At 44.7% G+C, this 24,982-nt stretch overlaps 1 protein-coding gene across 4 annotated transcripts in view; it reads left to right on the top strand.

The window, feature by feature from the left end:
• Positions 1-24,982, top strand: part of LOC120989632 (GRAM domain-containing protein 2B-like) — a 75,030-nt gene that overhangs the window by 19,427 nt on the left and 30,621 nt on the right. For 2 of the 4 annotated variants that reach the window (XM_040417860.1, XM_040417858.1), the window contains exons 1-5: positions 14,908-15,062; positions 18,396-18,536; positions 20,987-21,068; positions 21,473-21,542; positions 24,371-24,474. In XM_040417860.1, coding sequence (XP_040273794.1) covers positions 15,013-15,062; positions 18,396-18,536; positions 20,987-21,068; positions 21,473-21,542; positions 24,371-24,474 — 447 coding nt within the window. In that variant the 5' untranslated portion in view covers positions 14,908-15,012. Of the gene's footprint in view, positions 1-14,907; positions 15,063-18,395; positions 18,537-20,986; positions 21,069-21,472; positions 21,543-24,370; positions 24,475-24,982 lie in introns of those variants that run through there. The other 2 variants (XM_040417859.1, XM_040417857.1) reach the window with 1 other exon arrangement.

Below are 24,982 nucleotides of genomic sequence, written 5' to 3'. Positions count from 1 at the left end.
GCCCACCTCCTTAACTTTGACCTCCACAGCAGCCTGCCCCTTTAACAGTGCCCCACCCCATTAAGGTTTCATGCACACGACCGTATGTATTTTGCGGTCTGCAAAAAAACGGATCCGCAAAAAATACAGATGACGTCTGTGTGCATTCCGTATTTTGCTGGCCCCCAATAGAACAGTCTTATCCTTGTCCATAATGCGGACAATAATAGGACATGTTCTATTGTTTTGCGGAACGGACATGCGGAAACGAAATGCACACGGAGTAACTTCTGTTTTTTTTATGTACCCATGGAAATAAATGGTTCCGCATACAGTACGCAAAAAATAAATAAATGGAATGGACAAAAAAGAAAATACGTTCGTGTGCATGAGCCCTAACTGTGACCTTCACAGCCCCCCACCCCCATAACAGTGTTCTCCACAGCAGCACGTCCCATTAACACTGACTCTCCACAGCACCCTGCCCCTTAACATTGACCTCCACAGTGGCCCACAGTGTGCCCTTTACAGTGACCTCCACAGCATTCCGCCCCCTTAACAGTGACCCCCCCCCCCCCCACAGTGGCCCACAACTTTTACAGTGACCCTCCACAGAGATCTACCCCTTAACAATGACCTCTACAGGGATCCACCCCCTTAACATTGGCCTCCACAGCACCCTGTCCCCTTAACAGTGACCCCCCACAGTGCCCTGCACAGCAGCCTGCCCCCTTAACATTGACCTGCACAGGGCCCCTCCCATTTAAGACTTCCACAGCACCCTGCCCCCTAATCATTAAGAAAAATGTTGTTATGGAAACCTGGTGTAACTGTGTATGTCAAGACTGAAGAACTGATTTTGGATAAGGGTCATGTGACTGTGTGAATGGCAGTTAGAATGTGAGTAAAGCTGCAAGCTCCTATTGGCCAATAATTTTTTGGGGAATATCTCAGGAATGGTATGTCCCAGAGAGCTGAGTCTAAAACCTTCCCGGACACCCTATGTACCTTTGTACCAAATTTGTTGCAGATCGGCCCAGTCATTTGGCTGCGCATAAAGAACAGACACACAACAGACAGAAATTCATTTTTATATATATATAGCAAGGGTGGCTCTTGGCTCTTGAGCCGCATGCGGCTCTTTGCTTCTTCAAGTGCGGCTCTAGCTGTGGAGCCGGGAAGCAGTCAGGCCGGCTCACTCTCCACCCCATGCTCAGATCTCTTTTCCTGATCGGGCACTGTAGCTCCAGCTGACTCTCCACTACGTCCTGATGCACACAGTGTGAGAACGTAGAACGTGGAGACACACACTATGACCTGACGTTGTGCTCATCAGGTCACAGTGGAGAGCATGTCAGACCTGCAGAGTAGCAGGTGCCCGAGCAGGAACCCAGTGCCTGATCAAGAGAGGGAAGAGATTTGTTTAAATTATAAGACTGAGCATGGGGGTCTGATCTAAGCATGGGAGGTTCTGATCTGAACATGGGGGGGGGTCCTGATCTGGGCTTTGGGGGTCTGATCTGAGCATGGGGGGGTCCTGATCTGAGCAATGGGGGTCTGATATGAGCATGGGGGTTCAGATTTGAGTATGGGGGGCAGATCTGAGCATGGGGGGTCTTGTTTGAGCATGGGTTGGTCAGGTCTGAGCATGGGGGGGTCAGATCTGAGAAGGGGGGAGATCTGAGCATGGGGGGAGATCTGAGCACTGAGGGTCTGACACTGGGGGTCTGATTTGTGTTGTCTGATCTGAGCATTGGGGGTCTTATTTTGGGGGTCTGATTTAGAGGTCTGATGAGGTTTGGGGATCTGATTTATTAGTCTGATCTGAGGTCGATGAAATATATTTTTTTTCTTTTTTTCTCTGCTAATGAAAAATAAGAAAAAAATATCAGATACAAATATTTTTTTTCTCTTATTTTTCTTTGTTAAAACCTAGGTGCATCTTGTAGGGCGAAAAATACGGTGACTCGTTTGTAAATGTATAGCTTGTGGCTCTTGGTAGTCATACGTTTAGTTTTTTTTTTTTGGCTCTTTGTGTCTGTAAGGATGGGCACAACTTATACAAACCGAGTAAAGTTTAATCCGAGTAAATGTATCATTTTAAAGGAAAAATACGTTGATTCCAATTTTCACGGTGTCAACAAATCCCAAAAAAGTTGGGACAAGTAGCAATAAGAGGCTGGAAAAAGTAAATTTGAGCATAACGAAGAGCTGGAAGACCAATTAACACTAATTAGGTCAATTGGCAACATGATTGGGTATAAAAAGAGCTTCTCAGAGTGGCAGTGTCTTTCAGAAGCCAAGATGGGTAGAGGATCACCAATTCCCACAATGTTGCGCAGAAAGATAGTGGAGCAATATCAGAAAAGTGTTACCCAGCGAAAAATTGCAAAGACTTTGCATCTATCATCATCAACTGTGCATAACATCATCCGAAGATTCAGAGAATCTGGAACAATCTCTGTGCGTAAGGGTCAAGGCCGTAAAACCATACTGGATGCCCGTGATCTCCGGGCCCTTAAACGACACTGCCCCACAAACAGGAATGCTACTGTAAAGGAAATCACAGAATGGGCTCAGGAATACTTCCAGAAACCATTGTCAGTGAACACAATCCACCGTGCCATCCGCCGTTGCCAGCTGAAACTCTACAGTGCAAAGAAGAAGCCATTTCTAAGCAAGATCCACAAGCTCAGGCATTTTCACTGGGCCAGGGATCATTTAAAATGGAGTGTGGCAAAATGGAAGACTGTTCTGTGGTCAGACGAGTCACGATTCAAAGTTATTTTTGGAAATCTGGGACGCCATGTCATCCGGACCAAAGAGGACAAGGACAACCCAAGTTGTTATCAACGCTCAGTTCAGAAGCCTGCATCTCTGATGGTATGGGGTTGCATGAGTGCGTGTGGCATGGGCAGCTTGCATGTCTGGAAAGGCACCATCAATGCAGGAAAATATATTCAGGTTCTAGAACAACATATGCTCCCATCCAGACGTCATCTCTTTCAGGAAAGACCCTGCATTTTTCAACAAGATAATGCCAGACCACATTCTGCATCAATCACAACATCATGGCTGCGTAGGAGAAGGATCCGGGTACTGAAATGGCCAGTCTGCAGTCCAGATGTTTCACCTATAGAGAACATTTGGCGCATCATAAAGAGGAAGGTGCAACAAAGAAGGCCCAAGACGATTGAACAGTTAGAGGCCTGTATTAGACAAGAATGGGAGAGCATTCCTATTTCTAAACTTGAGAAACTGGTCTCCTCGGTCCCCAGACGTCTGTTGAGTGTTGTAAGAAGAAGGGGAGATGCCACACAGTGGTGAAAATGGCCTTGTCCCAACTTTTTGGGGATTTGTTGACACCATGAAATTCTAATTCAACATATTTTTCCCTTAAAATGGTACATTTTCTCAGTTTAAACTTTTGTTCCGTGATTTATGTTCTATTCTGAATAAAATATTAGAAGTTGGCACCTCCACATCATTGCATTCAGTTTTTTCACGATTATAGTGTCCCAACTTTTTTGGAATCCGGTTTGTATATAAAGATAAATACATAAGAGATTTTCTGCTTATCTGCACATGGGTTGGTTCTTCCAATTTACTAATGTATAATACAAAGTGGAAGAATCTTTTCTCCAGATGACTAATTGTTAGTGAGTAAAGCCTATTACAGGATGAAGGAGTGAGGCAATTTATATGGATTACTACTAAGCATCTCCTTGACATGGACTTTAAACAGACTTGTCATTTCAAAGCTTACAACAGTTACACATGACCTGTTATCTTGTATGCGCCAATTCTATCTATCTATCTATCTATCTATCTATCTATCTATCTATCTATCTATCTATCTCTCTATCTACAGTATCTATTTATCTTTGACTAGATAGTGTAAACTGTGTAAATTTATTGTTGGAAACCTATATATTAAAGGTAATTCCATAACAAATACAAACAGTAATATCAGGCTTTTTACTATATAATTAAATATATATATATATATATATATATATATATATAAAAAATATTGTTTAGCGTATTTTTTGCCCTATAAGACGCACTTTGAAATGTCAGTGCATCTTATGGGGTGTATACTAATAAGCGCTTCCATTTATGAAAGCGCTCATTAGCACAGGAGGACTGGGAAGCAGTGGATGCAGCACTCCCTGGGCTCTGAACTCACTGCTTCCTGGTCCTTGGCTGCTCGCTGTGCTGTGACAGCGTGCATGTTGAGATAGATCCCTGGAGCACCAGCGGCGCCAGAGCAGGAGAGGTAAGTTGATTTATTGTTTTCGTCTGATCTGAGGTCTGAATGGAGGTCTTAACATTTGGGACCTGATCTGAGTGTCTGAAAAGGGGTCTTATTAAAATGCCGGTCTCATCAGAGGTCTGAATAGGGGTCTTAACATTAGGGGTCTGATCTGATTGTCTGAATAGGGGTCTTATTAACATGCTGGTCTTATCTGAGGTCTGAAAAGGCATCTAAACATTGGGGGTCTGATCTGAGTGTCTGAATAGGGGTCCTATTAACATGGGGGTCGGATCTGAGGTCTGAATAGGGGTCTTATTAACAATGGGGTATGATCTGAGGTATGATTGGCGGTCTTATTAACATTGAGAGTCCAATCTGGGGTCTAATTGGGGGTCTTATTAACATTAAGGGGCAGATGTAAGGTCTGATTAACATTGGGGGTCTGATTGGGGCTCTGAGCTGAGGTCTCATGAAAAATATTTTCTTCTTATTTTCCTTCTCTAAAACCTATGGGCAGGTGTGTCTTATAGGGCAAAAAATACAGTATATTTCAATTATTTTTTTATTTTATTTTAATATCTAGACGCCAAATCTAGTGAATGTGACTACTTTTCTTCCGAAATGTAACTGGATCATAAATCCCATGTGATGTAACACTAATAAATGTCATAAACTGCAGACGAAAGAAGCTGTGTGCTGCAATTCTCTATTATTATACAATTAATATGTAGTCCCCAAGACCTCAGCCCCGGGACTGCAAAAGGTACTTTTGTATAGTTGTCAATACACGTAAAGAGGTAATCTCATAATTAATGTAAAAAAATGTAATCATACATTATGAAGTACATGACAGTCTATTTCTAGCAAAGCTCCATTTATAGCTCCGATTGCCCTGCTAAATTTTCTTCAGGCTGGCCTCTCAGGGGCCTTGTCCTTTCTTTTTCAGCTCTCTTCCTTTCCCAGCTTCTAAGGGCTGTATTATACTATCAGATTATCTGACAGATTTTCTGACCAATCATTAAAGGGACTCTGTCACCACTTTCTAACCCCCCCTTTTAAAAGTATTGTTATCTCCATGGCGCCCCTGTGATTACAAAGGTGTTGTTAGAAGATAAATTCGCCGTCTCCTTTTGATAAAAAGAGCTTTTATCTAACCTGTCAATCTTCTTGATAAGGTGCCCAGGGCGTTTCTGTTGGTCTCAAGCTGCCGCCCGCCGCCGCCGCCGTTGGTGCCCAGCTCCTCCCCTGATGCTTTCAGCGCCGCCTGAATGTAATGAAATACGCCTCCGGCTGTATGAGTGTCCGCACAGGCCTGTGCGCACGCGCGGGATCTTTGAAAAGGAGGAGGGGGCACTGAGCGAGAGCCGGAGGCGTATTTCATTACATTCAGGCGGCGCTGAAAGCATCAGGGGAGGAGCTGGGCACCAACGGCGGCGGCGGTGGGCGGCAGCTTGAGACCAACAGAAACGCCCTGGGCACCTTATCAAGAAGATTGACAGGTTAGATAAAAGCTCTTTTTATCAAAAGGAGACGGCGAATTTATCTTCTAACAACACCTTTGTAATCACAGGGGCGCCATGGAGATAACAATACTTTTAAAAGGGGGGGTTAGAAAGTGGTGACAGAGTCCCTTTAAAGGAGATCCAGTTGACCTGCTCACTCAGCTCAGTAGGAGATGCACATTACTATACAGACTAAACACCAGGGGGCACTCATAGCAAAGTGAAGGGAATATCTGGCAACTGGCACATTTTTGTAATAGACTGTAAATTTAAAAAGTAATTTGTTTTCCTGAATTATAATAAAATAACATTTAATGTTCAGACAACCCCTTTAAAATATTTACACTTACTATATCTTTTAGCTGGGGGTGTCTTGGAGGTGCCTTGGGGAATGTGGGGGATTAGGCCCTTAGGTTTTAGAAGCTCCTTGGGAATTGCCCCTCCCTATAATCTGGCCCTGGATATTGAGTTTGTATAACAGATTAGGAAATATAGGTTCCTTACATGGAGTTTTTAATTCTTTGTACATTGTAAAGCAACAGCCAAAGGTTACACAAAATCTACACTACAAGAGATGGAGCATGATATTTTATTTTCAAAACACAGCGTCATTTCCCTGATTTCTTATGGCATCTTCCTTATTGACTTCTGAGAAAAAATGCGTTGTGGTCACCTGATTGCATACTAGAACAACCTCTCACAATTTCCTTGAACAAGTTGTCAAATTTAGAATGAATTGTGCTTAAGCAGGGTTGGGAAATCTTTTTGCTGCTGAGGGCAATTTGGATATTTGTAACATCGTTCGTGGGGCCATACAAAATTCTTAACTTAAAAATTTGACGGCTATATTTGGTCAAACATACAACTGACTTAGGGGTAAGGTACAGAAATGGCGCTTCAATTTAAAAAATCGAGAGCGCTGTATTTTTGCAGAACAAAATGGCACTTGCGCTATATATATTACAAATACTACAGGCGCCATTTTGACCACGCAGTCTAATATTTAACTTGAGAATGTTATATATGTAGTTCTTTATTTGCCATTAATGGCAGCCAAGCTCATCCCAGAGGGGGTCACCCAGCTTTCACTCTCCCTGCCACTGTCCCTGCCTCTTTTTTTCGCAACTGTCCCTACCTTTGTCCCTTTCTCAGCCTCAGATCTGCCCCCCCCCACCTCCATCAGCCTCCTATAAGACCTCCCAGCTTACATCAGCCTCAGATTATACCCTCATCAGCCTTAGATCAGAACCACAGCCTCAGATCAGACCCCCATCAGACCTTCCAATCTCAGATCAGACCCCCATCAGACCCTCCCTAGCTCAGATCAGCCCCCATCAGACCCCCCCAGCCTCATTTGACACCCCCATCAGAGCTCCCGACTTCAGCTCAGACCCCCATCAGACCCTCCCTAGCTCAGATCAGACCTGCAGCCTCAGATCACACCCCCATCAGACCTCCCAACCTCAGATCAGACCCCCATCAGACCTTCCTTAGCCTCAGTTCAGCCCCCATCAGACCCCCAGCCTCAGATCAGACCCTCATCATACCCCAAGCCTCAGATCAAACCCCCGGCCTCAGATCAGACCTCCAGCCTCAGATCAGACCCCTCAACCTCAGATCAGACCCCCCAGCCTCAGATCAGACCCCCAATAGACCCCCAGCCTCAGATCAGACCCACCCAGCCTAAGATCAGATCCCCCAGCCTAAGATCAGACCCCCAGCCTCAGATCAGTCCCCCAGCCTAAGATCAGCCCCCAACAGACCTCCCAGCCTCAGATCAGATCCTGCCAGCCTCAGATCAGACCCTATCAGACCTCCCCGCCCTCAGATCAGCCCCAATCAGACCTCAGATCAGACATTTAAAATTAATAAAAAAATAAACTTACCTCTCCAGCTCCGGACAGTGCTGCCACTTGGCAGATTCACTTACCCTCCTTGGTCTTCTTCCTGCCGCACTGTACTGTAACCTGACAACGCACCGCATCAGGTCATAGTGTACATAGTGTGCATCTATGTGCATTCCTGTGTTGTCTTGGCTGTGTGATTAGGGTCACTGGTCTTGTTGGATTTAAACCTTCTGCCCAGTCTGAGCTCCAAAGCACTCTGGAACAGGTTTTCATTAAGAATATCTCTGTTCTTTACATTCAGCTTTCCGTAACCAATCTCCCTGCCCCAGCCATTCAAAAACACCCCCACTGCATTATGCTGTCACCACCATACTTCACTGTTGGGATGGTATTGGGCAGGCGATGAGCAGTGCCTGGTTTACTCCAGAAAAGACACTTAGAATTGAGGCCAAAAAGTTCAATCTTGGTTTTATCAGCCCAGGGAATCTTGTTTCTCATAGTCTGAGAGTCCTTTAGGTGCCTTTTTTGCAAACTTAGATGGGTCTTTAATATGTCTTTATTGAGAAGTAGCTTCTTTCTGGCAATTCTGTCATAAAGCCCAGATTGGTGGAGAGCAGTAGTGACCATCTGTAAGTTTCTCCCATCTGCACACAGGCTCTTGGGAGCTCAGCCAGAGTGATCATTGGGTCTCCTCTCTTTTCTCCCGATTACTTAATTTGGTTAGCCAGCTCTAGGAGTCTTGGTTGTTCCAAACTTCTTCCATTTAAGAATTGTCCTCTTAGGAACTTTCAGTGGAGCAGAATTTTTTTGTACTCTTCTCCAGATGTGTGTCTCCACACAATCTGGTCTCTATAGGCAGTTCTTTTCTTCTCATGGCTTGGTTGTTGCTCTGATATGCAGCTGTAAGACCTTATATAGACGGTTGTGTCTTTCCAAATCATGTTGACAGGTGGACTCCAATCAAGGTGTAGAAACATCTCAAAGATGGTCAAGAAAAATGGGAGGCCCCCAGACCAAAAGGTCATGGATAGTTATGTCCATGTGAATGTGAATGTTAATTTGTGTTTTCACTTTCTTATTATAGGGTATTGAGAGTGGGAGTCGGTGCTTTGAGGATTAAAGATGGTGCACGCTCATGAGTGCGGTGGGCTTGGCAGGTGGCATAGCTGCCGGGTGACTGTTGTTTTCTACAGCAGACACCTGTGGCTGTTGTCTGCGACAGGCGGTAATGCCTGTTACGGACTTTTAACCCTTTAGATGCCTTGGTCAAATGTGGCCATGGCACCTGGACGCACTAAAACCCAGAAAAGCGGTGAGCCCTGGCTAGGATTGGGGAACCTGGATGAAGTGTGAGGCAGCACCTGTCCTCCTGTGTGACAGGAGGCTGCTGCACATTAGGTCCTTATATAGTATAATCCCCATAGACTCCAATTCCAATGCATTGGAGTCTATGAAAGAAGTAATCTAATCTAATCTAATCATTGCTTGCCATAGTTCCCTATGGTCTCGCCTTTTTTTGGTTGCTTCTCCACCTGCGTTTTTTTCCAATTTCACCCCATTTGGATTTTTTTTTCCAGCTTCCCTCTAGATCATATGCAATATTAAATGGTAGAATTAGAAAGTACAAATTGTCCTACAAAAAACAAGCCCTCGTACTATGTGAATAAAAAAGGTTATGGCCCCAGAAAGGCAGGCAGTGAAAAACGTAAACACAAAAACAGAAAAAAATTATCCCCTGTGAGCGATTAAATATCTTTCTGGGAAAATTCTTTAAAAAAAAACATCCTTTGTCCATGAACAATCTGTCTTTGAACAGAAAAAATCTTTATTCTGACTATCGGACAAAATGTAAAACACGGCCAACTTCTTTTCAGACAATGTTTTCTTCTCATGGCTTGGTTGTTGCTCTGATATGCAGCTGTGAGACCTTATATAGATGGTTGTGTCTTTCCAAATAATGTTGACAGGTGGACTCCAATCAAGGTGTAGAAACATCTCAAAGATGGTCAAGAAAAATGGGAGGCCCCCAGAGTCGTTAGTCAGCTCAAACCATTGTTTGCTGTTAAATTTGAACAACTGTTTTGGCGATAAATGTCCATTTTTATCATCTTTAGACTAATGTTTTTGCACCTTTTAGTTTGAGTATCTCCAGTATTTCCTTGTACTTCGCTCAAGACAGATAAGGGTGGATTATCTGTTTGGCTTCATGTGGTCATGACAGTGGCTTTTGTTAATATGTCTCTGCTAGCCAGGGATGTCAAGCTAGTCTAAACCAGAGAAAACCTGTCATGCAGTCAGGTTTTTCAACTAAAATGTACAATGACTATCAGGTTCATCCCTGAAGGCAGGGAATATGACACAACATTATTCTTTCTTTCTTTTTGGTATTGTATAGAACATATATTAGAAAAGTCCTATCGGCCCTACATGGGTGATCTGATGAGATAACCTGACGCCAACTTGACAGATTTTCATCCATCACCATCTGTGATATTAATTAAAGCACAAGAGAAAAAAGGAGCTGTTATGTAATGTTTTCCCACAGGAGACTGGATGGGATAAGACATGACAAGATGCTAGGAACTTATTCTATAACAAAGCTATCCATTGTATTGTGCCATGCGATGGTCAGTAGTAAATTAGAAAAAAAAAAAGTTTTTCTAAAGGACATTTTGTTCTCAAAAACTTGCACAGGAATCATATGTGCTTGTGACATTCTTATTATATAGCGTTTTTAGACAAAAAAGAGAAGGCGCTCATAGGGTAAATAAGTAAAGTACTGTTTTCCCTTGCCTAGGGGAGGTAATATGCTCACCTGTCAAAGTTGCACCTAATTGGGTGCAACTACAATGAAGGATGAACAGTAATGGTGATTGGTTGGTGCCGCCGGTCTTGTCCAAACACCCTTTGGTCGGGGTCAAACCGCCAATCGGGTGAGTGTGAGAGCTGTAGGTTTGCTGGACCGAGGAAGTCCAAGAGGAACGGACAAAATGAAGGGCGCAGGACCACAACCAATGGTCAGAAATATTTTTGATTTATTCAGAGACTGAATAAATAAATAAAAATTCTGACCATTGGTTGTGGTCCTGCGCCCTTCATTTTGTCCGTTCCTCTTGGACTTCCTCGGTCCAGCAAACCTACAATTCTTATTATATTAGCAGGAGTGAAAAGCTGCTAATGAAAGGCACGGTGCATGGTTTACTTTATGGTTTTTTTAACTTTAGGTTTCATTTTATGTATGGCTAAAAAATTGTGCATGACAATCCTTATCAAAAGTGCGGCACGACTTCACTATAAATTTATAATGAAATAGATATGATTTCCGATTTTATTTCATACACTGATGTATAGTAGTATCTACAAGTTATAACCTTTCTGTTCATATTTCCATCGGAGGTTACCTTAGAAGCCTCAGTTGGAAATTCAGTCATGTCTAATTGGAAAAATATGAACAGATTTCGAATTAAATGTACGTGGATGTCACTTCTCCTCCAGTGGAGATTTACAGAAAAATACCAGGATTTTGTCTGCTTGTGTTATAAAGGGGTGTCCCTTGTAAGTACCGTATTTATACAGGTCCTTTTTGCCACTAAATAGTACTGTACTTTTGCATTTTTTAGAGGTGTTTTTTGCACCTGTGTTTTTGGTTATATTTGCAGCTATAGATGTTAGCTGAAGCAGGTCTATGCGAAATATGAAATGCAGGACACGTGCTTTTTTGCTCCTGGCGTTTTTGTTCATTAGGTGGCTTTTTTTTTGTCTTTCTGGCTTCTTTTCAAAAACGTAGCATGCTGTAGCTCTTGGCATTTATAAATCACCTTCTCTATTTTTTCCACCATGAAGAAAACGCTAGTAGACGAACATTGGGGAAAAATATTCAAAGCGCAGGAATAGTTGTTTAGCCGTGGTGACTAACTGGGAGTTTCCCCTAATATGTGTGGCCGTACCCTTAAAGGGGTTGTCTCATTATGGACAATGGGGGCATATTTCTAGGATATGCCCCCACTGTCTTATAGGTGCGGGTCCCACCGCTGGGACCCGCACCTATATCGAGAAAGGAGTCCCGCAAGTGAAGGAGGGCGCACTGCGCATGTGCCCTAGATTCATTTTCTATGGGGTTGGCAAAAATAACCAAGCGCCGGCTCGGCTATTTCCGTCTGACCCAGGCTCCGTTCTCTACAGGGAGTGCAGAATTATTAGGCAAATGAGTGTTTTGACCACATCATCCTCTTTATGCATGTTGTCTTACTCCAAGCTGTATAGGCTCGAAAGCCTACTACCAATTAAGCATATTAGGTGATGTGCATCTCTGTAATGAGAAGGGGTGTGGTCTAATGACATCAACACCCTATATTAGGTGTGCATAATTATTAGGCAACTTCCTTTCCTTTGGCAAAATGGGTCAAAAGAAGGACTTGACAGGCTCAGAAAAGTCAAAAAAAGTGAGATATCTTGCAGAGGGATGCAGCATTTTTAAAATCGCAAAGCTTCTGAAGCGTGATCATCGAACAATCAAGCGTTTCATTCAAAATAGTCAACAGGGTCGCAAGAAGCGTGTGGAAAAACCAAGGCGCAAAATAACTGCCCATGAACTAAGAAAAGTCAAGCGTGCAGCTGCCAAGATGCCACTTGCCACCAGTTTGGCCATATTTCAGAGCTGCAACATCACTGGAGTGCCCAAAAGCACAAGGTGTGCAATACTCAGAGACATGGCCAAGGTAAAAAAGGCTGAAAGACGACCACCACTGAACAAGACACACAAGCTGAAACGTCAAGACTGGGCCAAGAAATATCTCAAGACTGATTTTTCTAAGGTTTTATGGACTGATGAAATGAGAGTGAGTCTTGATGGGCCAGATGGATGGGCCCGTGGCTGGATTGGTAAAGGGCAGAGAGCTCCAGTCCGACTCAGACGCCAGCAAGGTGGAGGTGGAGTACTGGTTTGGGCTGGTATCATCAAAGATGAGCTTGTGGGGCTTTCGGGTTGAGGATGGAGTCAAGCTCAACTCCCAGTCCTACTGCCAGTTTCTGGAAGACACCTTCTTCAAGCAGTGGTACAGGAAGAAGTCTGCATCCTTCAAGAAAAACATGATTTTCATGCAGGACAATGCTCCATCACACGCGTCCAAGTACTCCACAGCGTGGCTGGCAAGAAAGGGTATAAAAGAAGAAAATCTAATGACATGGCCTCCTTGTTCACCTGATCTGAACCCCATTGAGAACCTGTGGTCCATCATCAAATGTGAGATTTACAAGGAGGGAAAACAGTACACCTCTCTGAACAGTGTCTGGGAGGCTGTGGTTGCTGCTGCACGCAATGTTGATGGTGAACAGATCAAAACACTGACAGAATCCATGGATGGCAGGCTTTTGAGTGTCCTTGCAAAGAAAGGTGGCTATATTGGTCACTGATTTGTTTTTGTTTTGTTTTTGAATGTCAGAAATGTATATTTGTGAATGTTGAGATGTTATATTGGTTTCACTGGTAAAAATAAATAATTGAAATGGGTATATATTTGTTTTTTGTTAAGTTGCCTAATAATTATGCACAGTAATAGTCACCTGCACACACAGATATCCCCCTAAAATAGCTAAAACTAAAAACAAACTAAAAACTACTTCCAAAAATATTCAGCTTTGATATTAATGAGTTTTTTGGGTTCATTGAGAACATGGTTGTTGTTCAATAATAAAATTAATCCTCAAAAATACAACTTGCCTAATAATTCTGCACTCCCTGTATATAGGTGCGGGTCCCAGCGGTGGGATCCGCACCTATAAGACAATGGGGCATATCCTAGTGATATGCCCCCATTATCTATGATGAGACAACCCCTTTAAGGCTACATTCACATGGCAGTGATGAAAAACAGTCTTTAAAAATGGTAAAAGGTTAATTTTTCACTGCCGGGCGACTTTCCAACAAATAGCCATTCAAAAGAGCCCCTTGAATTGGGTTGCCACCTTTCCCAACAAAAAATACCGGGCAAGTTAAGCCACAACCCAAAGGGGGTGTGGTTGTGGGGGCGTGGCTTAACACAGTGTGTGAAGTCGTTGTCATACTGTGGCTCCCCAGGAATATTAAAGCCCCCATTAGCGCCCCCAGTAATAGTAATGCACCTAGTAATAGTAATGCCCCATTAGTGCCCCTTCAGTAATAGTAATTCCCCCATTAGTGTGCCCCAGTAAGAGTAATGGCCCTATTAGTGCGCCCCAGAATGAATAATGCCCCCTATTAGTGCCCCCCAGTAAGAATAATGCCCCCATTAGTGACCTCCAGTTAGAGTAATGTGGCACTCATCCCCCGGGAACCGTCACTCGGGGCCGGCACACTGACTGTAGAGTGTTGTGTGAGAGTCTGGCAGCTTTCCTGGGCCCGGTAACGGAGACCGGGGGAGGTGATAGGAAAGGAGCGCAGCAGAAGAGCCAGGGACGGGACGAGCGCGACCCCGCGGCTCGTCTCATTGTTATCCGGCCTGATCTGGGAGTGAGAGCAGCTCAGTCCCGGCACGGCCGCCATGCTGTGGGGCGAGGGTTTGCTGCTCTCCTTCAGCAGCGTCTTCGTGCTCCTGACCACCTGCAGCCCCCAGCTCTCCGGCTTCCAATCCATCCTGACCGTCGGCCTCGTCCTCTTCAGGTTCGAGCCAGTCCCGGAGTGCCGGCCGCTCACAGTTCGCCGCTGCTCACTCACCGCCAGCTGTCAGGACCGTGAGCGAGCAAGTCAGACAGTCTGCACTGCAGTTGGAAATGAATCCTGTGCCCGGGTCTGAGAAAGGCTTGTACCTGGGCACAGGATTACAAACCCGGACTGTCCGGGTCAATCCCGTACGGGTGGCAACCCTAGGTTTGAACGACTTGTATGTCAGATCACATAATGGGGGGCTATTCACACATCACTGACCCCCGTGCCTGGTCCGAGAATTTCACCACAGGTCCTACTATTGTCTGTTTTTGCAAATAAGAATAGCAAGTTCTTGCAGACCAAAAATCAGATAGGTAATGAGGCAACATATGTGCCATTCCAGTCAAATAGCATTCACCCCCATTATTTACTCTCTATCTAGAGCCTATTTATGTCACCATGGGCACTGTAGCACTAGCCCTCCAAGAATTAGGCGGGAATAAGAAAAGGTCCACCATCATCCCCTAACTCCATTCAGGCTCTGGCATTTGAGTCACGAAGACCTAAGCGGTCATATGACATTCCAGCTGGTACAGTGTACGCCTAGCAGCTGGGGCATGTGTACATGGAGAGGCACTGCCCCCTCAGCGTCAGTGTGGTGTGGGGAGGCGTGGCTGCCGGGATTTGCTGAGGGGGACGGCCTGTCTGCTTCTCATATGGGACACGCATCCTGTGTGGAAATTTGACGGACTGCCGTGTTTGCCCACGGACTTGGTGAAGTTCTCTGTTCTCACAGTGCCAAGCATGAAGCTCATCGGCCGGGGTGGTCGGGACAGTGCCACGTTGCCAATAAGGTAAGCTCTTTGTGGCGTGAGGTAACGTGCCCAGTAGACAGGTCTGGGGGATAACTGGTGGAACTTATGCCATACCTCAGCCCCTATCATCTGCTCTCTCTACCAGTTGCCATGGTGAAGTGTGCCCCTCTGCTTTGCCTAGCATACTGGGTTCAGTGCCCACCGAAAGAAACAGGAAACTGTTGGGAAATCTGTGGCTTGGGCAATGTCGTCAGTGCTCAGCTTTCCCTGTGGCAGTCATGCTGCATTGTTTGCTATGCTTACACCTAAAGTCCAGTGACGCCCTCCCACATATGGATGCCATAGGGCAGTGATGGCAAACCTTTTGCAGACTGAGTGCCCAAATTGCAACCCAAAACCCACTTATTTATCACAAAGTGCCAACACGGCAATTTAACCTGAACACCACTATAGTATATCTTCCATGTAGTTTATTTATCATTTATCTATAGTAGCCTGTCTACTTTCAATGCGCTGCCTGTGCTGTTCATAGTGCGCCCTGCGCTGATGAATGGCAGGCATATTGGTACACCTTAGACTTCTTCCAAAGTGCGGGTGCCCACAGAGAGGGCTCTGAGTGCCGCCCCTGGCACCCGTGCCATAGGTTCGCCACCACTGCCATAGGGCATGGCGATCATTAGTCACTGGCCATGATCCTGCGACCACCTGCCTGACTGGATTTACAATCCTGTATAATGAGTGAGGGCTCATGCACACAAACGTATTTATTTTCCGTGTCCGTTCAGTTTTTTTTTTTTTTGCGGGCCGTATGTGGAACTATTCATTTCAGTGGTTCCACAAAAAAACAACAACTGCAGGTTACTCTGTGTGCATATTTCCGTTCCGCAAAAAAATTGAACATGTCCTATTATTGTCCGCATTATGGACAAGGATAGTACTGTTCTATTAGGGTCCAGCTGTTCCGTTCCGCAAAATATGGAATGAACACGGAAGTCATCCGTATTTATTGCGGATCCGTTTTTTGCAGACTGGAAAATACATACGTGTGCATGAGCCCTAAATCTGAATAAATACTTGCCTTACAGAATATCCACGGTGTCTTTATAAGATGGCGCTTCTAGTATGTATAATATGTGCCATTTTTCACCATCAAAATAATTGCAATTGCGTAGATGTGTGTCCTGTACCAAACCCCACGACCCTCTGCTCCTGCCATACCACCTCCCGCTCATATAGTGGACTGGGTAAAGGTATGTTCCATCACATTTCCGGTTGTACATCCAGCGGATTTGCACATCCAGCATTATGTCAGTGTTATCCAATACATTCCAGAACTGTAAGGGTTACATAGCATCAGAAATCAATATAATGCCATGTGACCCCGGCAGCGCTGCGATGCGGACTCGCTGCGGGAGGAACGCTCGTCTGCAAGGGGCCTTAGACTCAACACTAGGATGCCTACGGGTTTGAATCTTATGTATTTCTATCAGTGATCAAATCCTTCTGGTCAAGGATAGATTGCAGTTTAGTTCTACGCCGTTGTATTTAGGGTACTTTCACACTTGCGGCAGAGGATTCCGGCAGGCAGTTCCGATCCGTATGACAAATGCATTGAAATGCCGGATCTGTCTCTCCGCTGTCATCCGGAAAAACTGATCCGACATTTTTTTAAAAAGAAAATTCACATTTTTTCCTGTCTTAGCATGCGCAGACCGCAATGCCGGATCCGTTTTGCTGGACCACTCGGCGCTGGATCCGGCATTAATGCATGTCAATGGGAAAAAATGCCAGATCCGGCAAGTGTCCCGGAATGTTGGACGGAGATAAAACCGTAGCATGCTGCGGTATTATATCCGTCCTGAAAAGGCCAAAAGACTGAACTGAAGACATCCTGATGCATCCTGAACAGATTGCTCTCCATTCAGAATGCATTAGGGTAAAACTGATCAGTTCTTTTCCAGTATAGAGCCCCTAGGACGGAACTCAACACCGGAAAAGAATAACGCTAGTGTGAAAGTACCCTTATCTGATTTTATTTCAATTTTGTAAAATGATGTGTATCTCTATTCACATTGTGCGGTTTTTTTTGTTTTAATTATATGTTGCTCCATTTAGAGCAATGAGTCAGGTGGTGTGGGTGCTGTTACAATAGGTGTGAACTTGTGTCCTGCTTTATGGCTGCACTGCCTGACACCAGCCCTCAGAACTCACATGTGAGTTGCATAACAGGTGGTTTTGATGTGATGGGGGTTAATTTTCATTTGAACCTACCTCCCCACCCCCCATTTCCTGTGGGGGTTGGGGTTACTGGTGGGACTTTAAATTTCCTCACTTCAACATTAACCTAAGTTACGACTAAGGGTACTTTCACACTTGCGGCAGGACGGATCCGACATGCTGTTCACCCTGTCGGATCTGTCCTGTTGCTATTTCGCAGTGCCGCCGCTCCGTCCCCATTGACTATAATGGGGACGGGGGCGGATCTCCGGCGCAGCACGGCAGTTTGCGGTGAGAGGCTGCCGGACTAAAAAGTCGGACATGCAGTACTTTTAGTCCGGCGGCCTTTCGCTGTGCACTGCCGTCTGCGCCGGAGCTCCGCCCTGTCCCCATTATAGTCAATGGGGACAGAGCGGCAGCACGGCGAAATAGCGGCAGGACGGATCTGACAGGGTGAACAGCCTGTCGGATCCGTCCTGCCGCAAGTGTGAAAAATAGCCTAAGGACATTATGTCTGAAACGCGTAAGCTATCGCATGGTTTAAGGATTTGTCTGTATATGATTATTTGTGAATAAAGTGAGCTGGATGTGTAAACTTTTGACTAAAAACCGCCACTCTGAAAACTGCTTGTCAAAACAGCAACCTTAGACCTGGATCACACTTCAGTGATTTGGTCAGTGTTTGATCAGTGTCTCTATCAGTGATTGTGAAATTTCCCAGTGGGCTGATGCTCAGGGGGCAGCCCAAGCCCTCCTCACTGCCACCGGCTGGGTACATACCGGTCTGGTGCTCTCAGCATTGATTATTACGGCCTAAGGAGCCTTCTCCTGTCCACAGGAGGGTGATACAGTTCAATACTGTGCAGTATTTTGGGCTGCACTGTGGTATTTGGTTCTGTTGGGGCTGTATTTTGTGCTGCACTGCAGTATTGCAGTTCCCCCCAGCTTCTGTTGTCCCCGCCTACTTGTGTTGCACCGCCTTCTGTTATTTTGGACCCACCAACAACAAGATCATATTGCAGTATTTCTGTTCTTCTGTGTATAATGACAGGATAACTGTACTGACCAATGTTTCCAATGTGGTCGACCATGTTTGCCATATACAGTATGTATATTTCAAATATTTTTCTTTAAATTTTTTCTTGTTATATTTAGTATTTCTCAAGATTCTTCGTTGGGTACTGTGAAAGTAAAGAAGGGCAAAAAACGACTTGCAGACGTTAAGTCATTCAGTCTTGAAGAACCTCTGCCGGGGTATGGTGGTGAGAAAGGAGAGAAAGCTGGAAACTTGATCAGGTGCGACCAAGTAGAAGTAAAAATGATCAACTAGAGTATTCACCTGTAGTGCACACTGTCTGTAGGAAATTGTACAAGCGGTTATTCCATGGGCAATAAGGCTAGGTCCACACGACATAGGGCACAACTACACTGCAAAATGTGTCGCGCGACAATTTTTATAATGATAGTCTATGGTGTCGCACTTTCTCATTTCTAATGGATTTTTTGCGCCTGTCGCGTCGCAGTGCGACACCCTAGACTGCCATTATAAAAATTGTTGCGTGACAAATGTCGTCATGTAGACCTAGCCTAAGAGTCCTAGAGAGACCTGACAAAGAGAGAAACAAGTTAACATGTCAGTGCAATGTTTTGGGGACCACCCTTAGTTTCCACCGCCTGTTGATTTTCCTGTGGACTGTTTGAACTGTGGTTACTGTCCTTTGTGGACTATTGTAGCCACAATTGTTTTACATAAAGTTGGTTCCAAATAATTGTTATATTTCACACTCCTTCCTAACTCCAGACCCTACACACATAGAATGAGAGAAGAAGCCTGTCACTTACAGGCAGTGTAAGGCCGAATGCACACGGCCGTGTTCCGTGACCGAGAGCGGTCCGTGGTATGCCGGACTGGATTTCTGTTCAGAGCAGGAGCGCACGGCGTCATTGGTTGCTATGACGCCGCGCGATTCATGTCGCCGCTGCAGTACAGTAATACACTATATGAGTGTATTAGTGTAGTGCAGCGGTGGCATGAAGCCGTGCGCTCCTGCTCTGAACAGGAATCCAGTCCGGCATACCACGGACCGCTCTCGGCCGCGGAACACGGCCGTGTGCATTCCGCTACGTGTGCTACACAACTTGTTTGGCGGCAGAAAGACATAATCTGGTCTGACTGTAATAAACTGACCATTCACTATAGAATTTGCCCCAGTTCAACCAGGGTTAAAATATTAACTAGATATGCAATGAAATGTGTTGACTCTATTTTTGGGTCCATGCCATAGAAATGCCAAATACACAACCGAACATTGAAATTACAACACCAAGAAGGAAATGTCTTGGAATTATGGAACTCACAGGATAGATAGACATGTTAATGATATGCAACTGATAAAAAATAAAATAAAAAATATCTTGATATATTCAGTATTAAGTATGAAGAAATGCACCCCTCCTCGGCATGGTATCAGTGAGGTTATTAATGGTTGTCTGAGGAATGTTCTGCCACGCTGAATGCACTTGGGCATACAAATCATCAAGCTCCCTTTGCCATTGCCAACCAATGACATCCCTATTGTGCTCGATCGGAGACCCAAGTCTGGAGACTCTGCAGACCATGGTAGCATGTTTAGGCCACACAGGCTACTCACAGTAGCACAAGCAACATGTGGCCTGGCGTTGCCCTGTTGAAAAATGGCTCCTGGGACACTTTGGAGAAATGGTTGTATTACTGGTTCCACAAGCAAATCAATGTAACTCCTAGCCGTTAGTGTACCTGAAATTAAGACTAGAGGGGTCCGGCTACTAAACATTATTCCACCACACACCATAATCCTGGAAGTAGGTCCTTTGTGATGTTAACTTGTGAAGGCCTCTTTATCGCATTGTTCACCCGGTCCCCAAACTAATCTCTGGCTGTCATCGCTGAAGAGGCTAGACCTCCATTCCACCTCCATTGAAATCTTGCTGTGCACCATTATAGCCTTTGAAAGCCATGGCATAAGGTAAATGGACCACCTGTAGCTGGACATCTGGCTCGTAGCCCAGTGTCGTGCAAACACCTTCTGATGGTTTGTGTACACACTGTTTACTGCACTAGGCTTGGGAAGTGACGTCCAATTTCACTTGCAGTACAGAATAGATCACTTTGTGCCATTCTTCTAATCCGATGATCTGTCTGTGCAGGGGTTCGCCTAAATGTCTCTTTTGCTGTCCTTCCAGTTCGGCATTGTTCTCCCAATCACTTGGTCACAAAACTTTAAACAATGCTGACATCTTGGCCAAGGTGCATAGTGATCTGCTTGAGTGATAAACCAAGTTCTCTCAATTCAAGGATTCTGTACCTCTCAGTTTGCGACAAGTGGTGATAACTGGAGGCATTACACAAATATCCCACACAACTGATCTGATTTTTGAGGTTTCATGTGGCTAAAAAACTTTGCTTTCAATATGGCTTTTTATGCCCCTCCCACATGCCACAGATTGGAGCTAGGTGCTTGAAAATGTGATCATATACAGATCTTAGCAACACCTGCTTCTTCCTCGATTTGCATAACCTTAAAAATCGTCCTTGATGTTGCAATTTCAATGTTGAAGAGTGTACAAGCATTTGCATGAGGCTTAGAGACCTTGACATTTGTTGTCTGGGAACGGATTGAAATGACATGTATTTTTTTCCTTTTTCTAACTATTCCTGCTGTGCTATCTATACATTGTATTCATTGGTGTCAAAATTTTCCTTCCAGATCCAAAACTTATGAACAGACTTCATCATTTAGGACGACTGACGATGTTCCAGCAGACAGGCGCCGTTCTATCACTAGCAATGTAAGGCTTCTTTCACACTATCAATTTCTGTTGTTCTGCAATGTTGTAGGAGTGAAACAATGAAAATAATGGAAGTGCTGGATCAGGCACATAACTGACAGGAATGGCGTCAAACGGCCCCATTGACTATAATGGTGTCTCTTCAGTTTCCATTCAGGAGTCCACTTCTTTACAGGAAAAAATAAATCCTACATGCAGGACTTTTGCCTGCTGATTCTGACAATCTGCAACAGTGGCCTCTAATGGAGCCTCCAACACAGATTTGAACTCAGTATTTGGCTAAAACCTCGAAAATTAAAAAAACTATTGTACTTTTCCCCCCTGTAGATTTATATACTGTGTTTTTACTTTTACTGCATATTTTGCATTAGTAAATCTTAATACATTTACTTTGAATATTACAGCTACCGAAACATAACTGTACATTCCACAAGATATTTCGAGAAGTTTCTGAAGATGAAGAGTTAAAAGATAGTAAGTCTACCTTATTTTTTTTTTTTATATATATATTTTTTTTCCCCTTTAACTTGTTTAGTTGTTAACCCCTGATATTGATGACTTATCCTTAGGATAGGTCATTAATATCCAATTGGTGAGAGTCTGAGACCCTGCAGCCCCACTGACCAGGTGTTCTCTGCTGGCGCTGGAACTAGTTCCTATTGAAGTAAATGAGAGCTGAGCTGCGGGTAACTCAACATAGCCACTACACTTTGGACACAGCTGTGCTTCCCATGCCATTCAAGTGCCAGTGGTTGCAGGAACTACCCTTAGATTGGCGGGGGCCAACAACCGGGATCAGCTGTTTAAAGAGACTTCGGCGTGCTGATGAGCGCCTCAACTTCTTCTTAAGCCAGTGACATCACATTTATTGGTCACATGGTCTAGGGGAAGCTCAGTCCCAGGTATAGCGTAAAAGTTTTCCGGTATTGAGTTCCGTCATACCAGAAAAAAACGCATCTGTTTTGTTCTAATGCATTTTAAATGGAAAGGAATCCGTTCAGTATGCATCAAGATGTTTTCCGTTTCGTCCCTTTTACGGTATTTGGCCTGAGAAAATACCGCAGCATGCTGCAGTATTTTCTCTGGCCAAAATTCCGGAACACATGCCGGATTGCCGGATCCGGCATTCATTTCCATAGAAAATTCAAAAATAAAAATTACAAATAAAATTAAAAAAAATGTAAATAAAAATACAAATAAAATAAAAAGGAAAAAGTGCAAAATAAGAGTGTTCATTGTCCCTCCCCCCCCCCCCAACAGTCTTTTTATGACCTCTTGGGGGACCTATTATGTGGCAAAATATATTTAAAAAAAAATGTAATAAACCAATTATAAAAAAATAATACAATAAAATACAAATAAAAGGAAAAGCTGCAAAAAAAAAAAGTGTCGGTGTCCCCCAAAGGTCTTTTTATGAATCAGTGAGGGCTGTCCTCTGCAGTAAAGGAAAGGGCTTACTGGTTATTGCAGGGCCCCTATAACTAGGGGGCAGGAGGCGGTAATAACCAGTGACTACCGTCCTCTGCAGTAAAGGAAAGCGCTTACTGGTTATTGCAGGGGCCCCTATAACCAGGGGGCAGGAGGCGGTAATAACCAGTGAGCACCGTCCTCTGCAGTAAAGGAAAGTGCTTATTGGTTATTGCAGGGTCCCTATAACTGGGGGCAGGAGGCAGTAATAACCAGTGAGCGCCTACCTCTGCAGTGAAGGAAAGTGCTTACTGGTTATTGTAGGGCCCCTATAACCGGGGGGCAGGAGGCGGTAATAACCGGTGATCACCGGCCTCTGCACTGAAGGAAAGCGCTTACTGGTTATTGCAGGGCCCCTATAACCAGGGGGGCAGCAGGAGGCGGTGATAACCAGTGACTACCGTCCTCTGCAGTGAAGGAAAGTGCTTACTGGTTATTGCAGGGCCCCTATAACCGGGGGGCAGGAGGCGGTAATAACCAGTGACCGCCGTCCTCTGCAGTGAAGAAAATGCTGATTTATGAATAGGAGGCAGGATGGAAGGAAATGTCGCCACTTTTCTGGTAAAAATGATTTTTAACCAGTTCCTGCAGCATGGCCCTGAAACAAAAGGTTCATATTTACCTGCTCCCTGCTGCTCCGGTCTTCTGCGCTGCCCCCATCTTCTGGTCCCCGCTCTGTTTACACCTGTGCACGCCTGGCCATGGTCACATGCACCTCTCCAGCCAATGACTGGCTTCATCAGTGACATGCTGCTTGTGGGCACATGACCCCTGAAGCCAGTCATTGGCTGGAGAGGTGCATGTGACCATGGTCATGCACTGCCAGGTGAAAACTGCGGGGGACCGGAAGATGGAGGCAGTGCAGAGGACCAGAGCGGCAGGGAGCAGGTAAGTGTATGTCTTCGGTTTCAGGGGCTATGCTGCAGCACAATATTCAGCACAATTACTGGGAACAAGTCCTCATAGGAGCGCTCATATCTTATATCTGGCCGGTATAATAGTGCCGCTGATCAGTCAATGAACAGTTTGTCGGCTGATTTGCATATTTTATCAGGGTGAAGGATGTACAATTATCGTCAGCACATCTCACCATTAAATCAGGAATGTGCTACCGATAATCAATATAACAATGAAGGCGGAATGACTGTGATGGCGATCATTCCTCCCCAGTCACTTTGCATTGGCTTGTGTAATAGGCTGATGCAAATGAGCGCCGATAGACATTTTTTTAATTTGAGGCCCCTTCAAATACAGCGACGTGAGAATGCGGCCCCCAGATCAAAAAAGGTTGTGCACCCCTGCGTTATACCAATTTAACAGGGTAGGGGATAACTATTAGATCAGTGGGGGTCCTACTGCTGGGACCCCATGCTCTGTGGAGCCTCTGAAATGAATGGAGCATTCGGTCAGACATGCGCCCTGCCACTCCATTCAGTTCTGTGAGTGTTCCGGAGATGGCAGAGCACAGTGCACGCCTGTCTCCGGAACTCCCATGTAAATGCATGAAGCGGCTGTTTGCATGCCTGATGGACTGCCCTGTTTATTTCAGCGGGCTCTGTGTGGTACGGGCTGCCAATTCTCGTGATCGGTGGTGGATAAGGGATAACTTCACACACCAGAATACCCCTTTAAGGCTTTTTGAGACCTGGTCATTAAGTAGTTGAAGTAAGAGACCCTGCGTTTTGCTCACCCAAACAGTTATAGTGCAACAGAGAGGCATCTAGGCAGATTGTAAACCGAAATCAGTGGCAAACCTAGTTGTCATCTTTCCCAAATGTGACCCATTTTGACTGTATGTATTTCAGAAAACTAAGCTCTATTCTGTACATCCACAGGCTTTACTTGTGCCTTCCAAAAAGAGGTCTTGTACCAAGGACGGCTCTATATCTCCCACTGCCACTTAGCATTTTTCTGCAGCATGCTTCGCAAGGAGATCAAGGTGAGCGTATGTTGCACTGAGCCCATATGAACAGATGATTTTAAGATCCTAGCTGTATTTCTGGTGCTTTTATTTTTGATGTAATACGTTCTGGTTCTAAAGTCAGTTGAAATATGACCGTTCTACGCTGTTAATACCTGTAGCTCTAGTGTAACCTTTCCTGTTAATTTGAGATATTTTTATTAAGAAGTTGCTTGGCCTCAATAAACTGTTTCACCAAAGCAATTTCCATTGCACAACATTTTGATAATGTTCCTGCTTTTTCCAGGGTGTACCGTATTTTTCGCCCTATAGGACGCAACTAGGTTTTTGAGGAGGAAAATAAGAAAAAATATATTTTTAACCAAAAGGTGTGCTTTTGGTGGGTTTTGAATTAATGGTGGTCTGTGCATGACACTATTGTGGGGGATCTGTGGATGACGCACTGTCATGTGGGGGATCTGTGGATGACGCACTGTTATGGGGGATCTGTGGATGGCACTGTTATGGGGGGATCTGTGGATGGCAC

Source organism: Bufo bufo, chromosome 2, assembly GCF_905171765.1.
Source record: "Bufo bufo chromosome 2, aBufBuf1.1, whole genome shotgun sequence".
NCBI lineage: Eukaryota > Metazoa > Chordata > Amphibia > Anura > Bufonidae > Bufo > Bufo bufo.
This window is presented reverse-complemented; position numbering and strand designations above follow the sequence as displayed.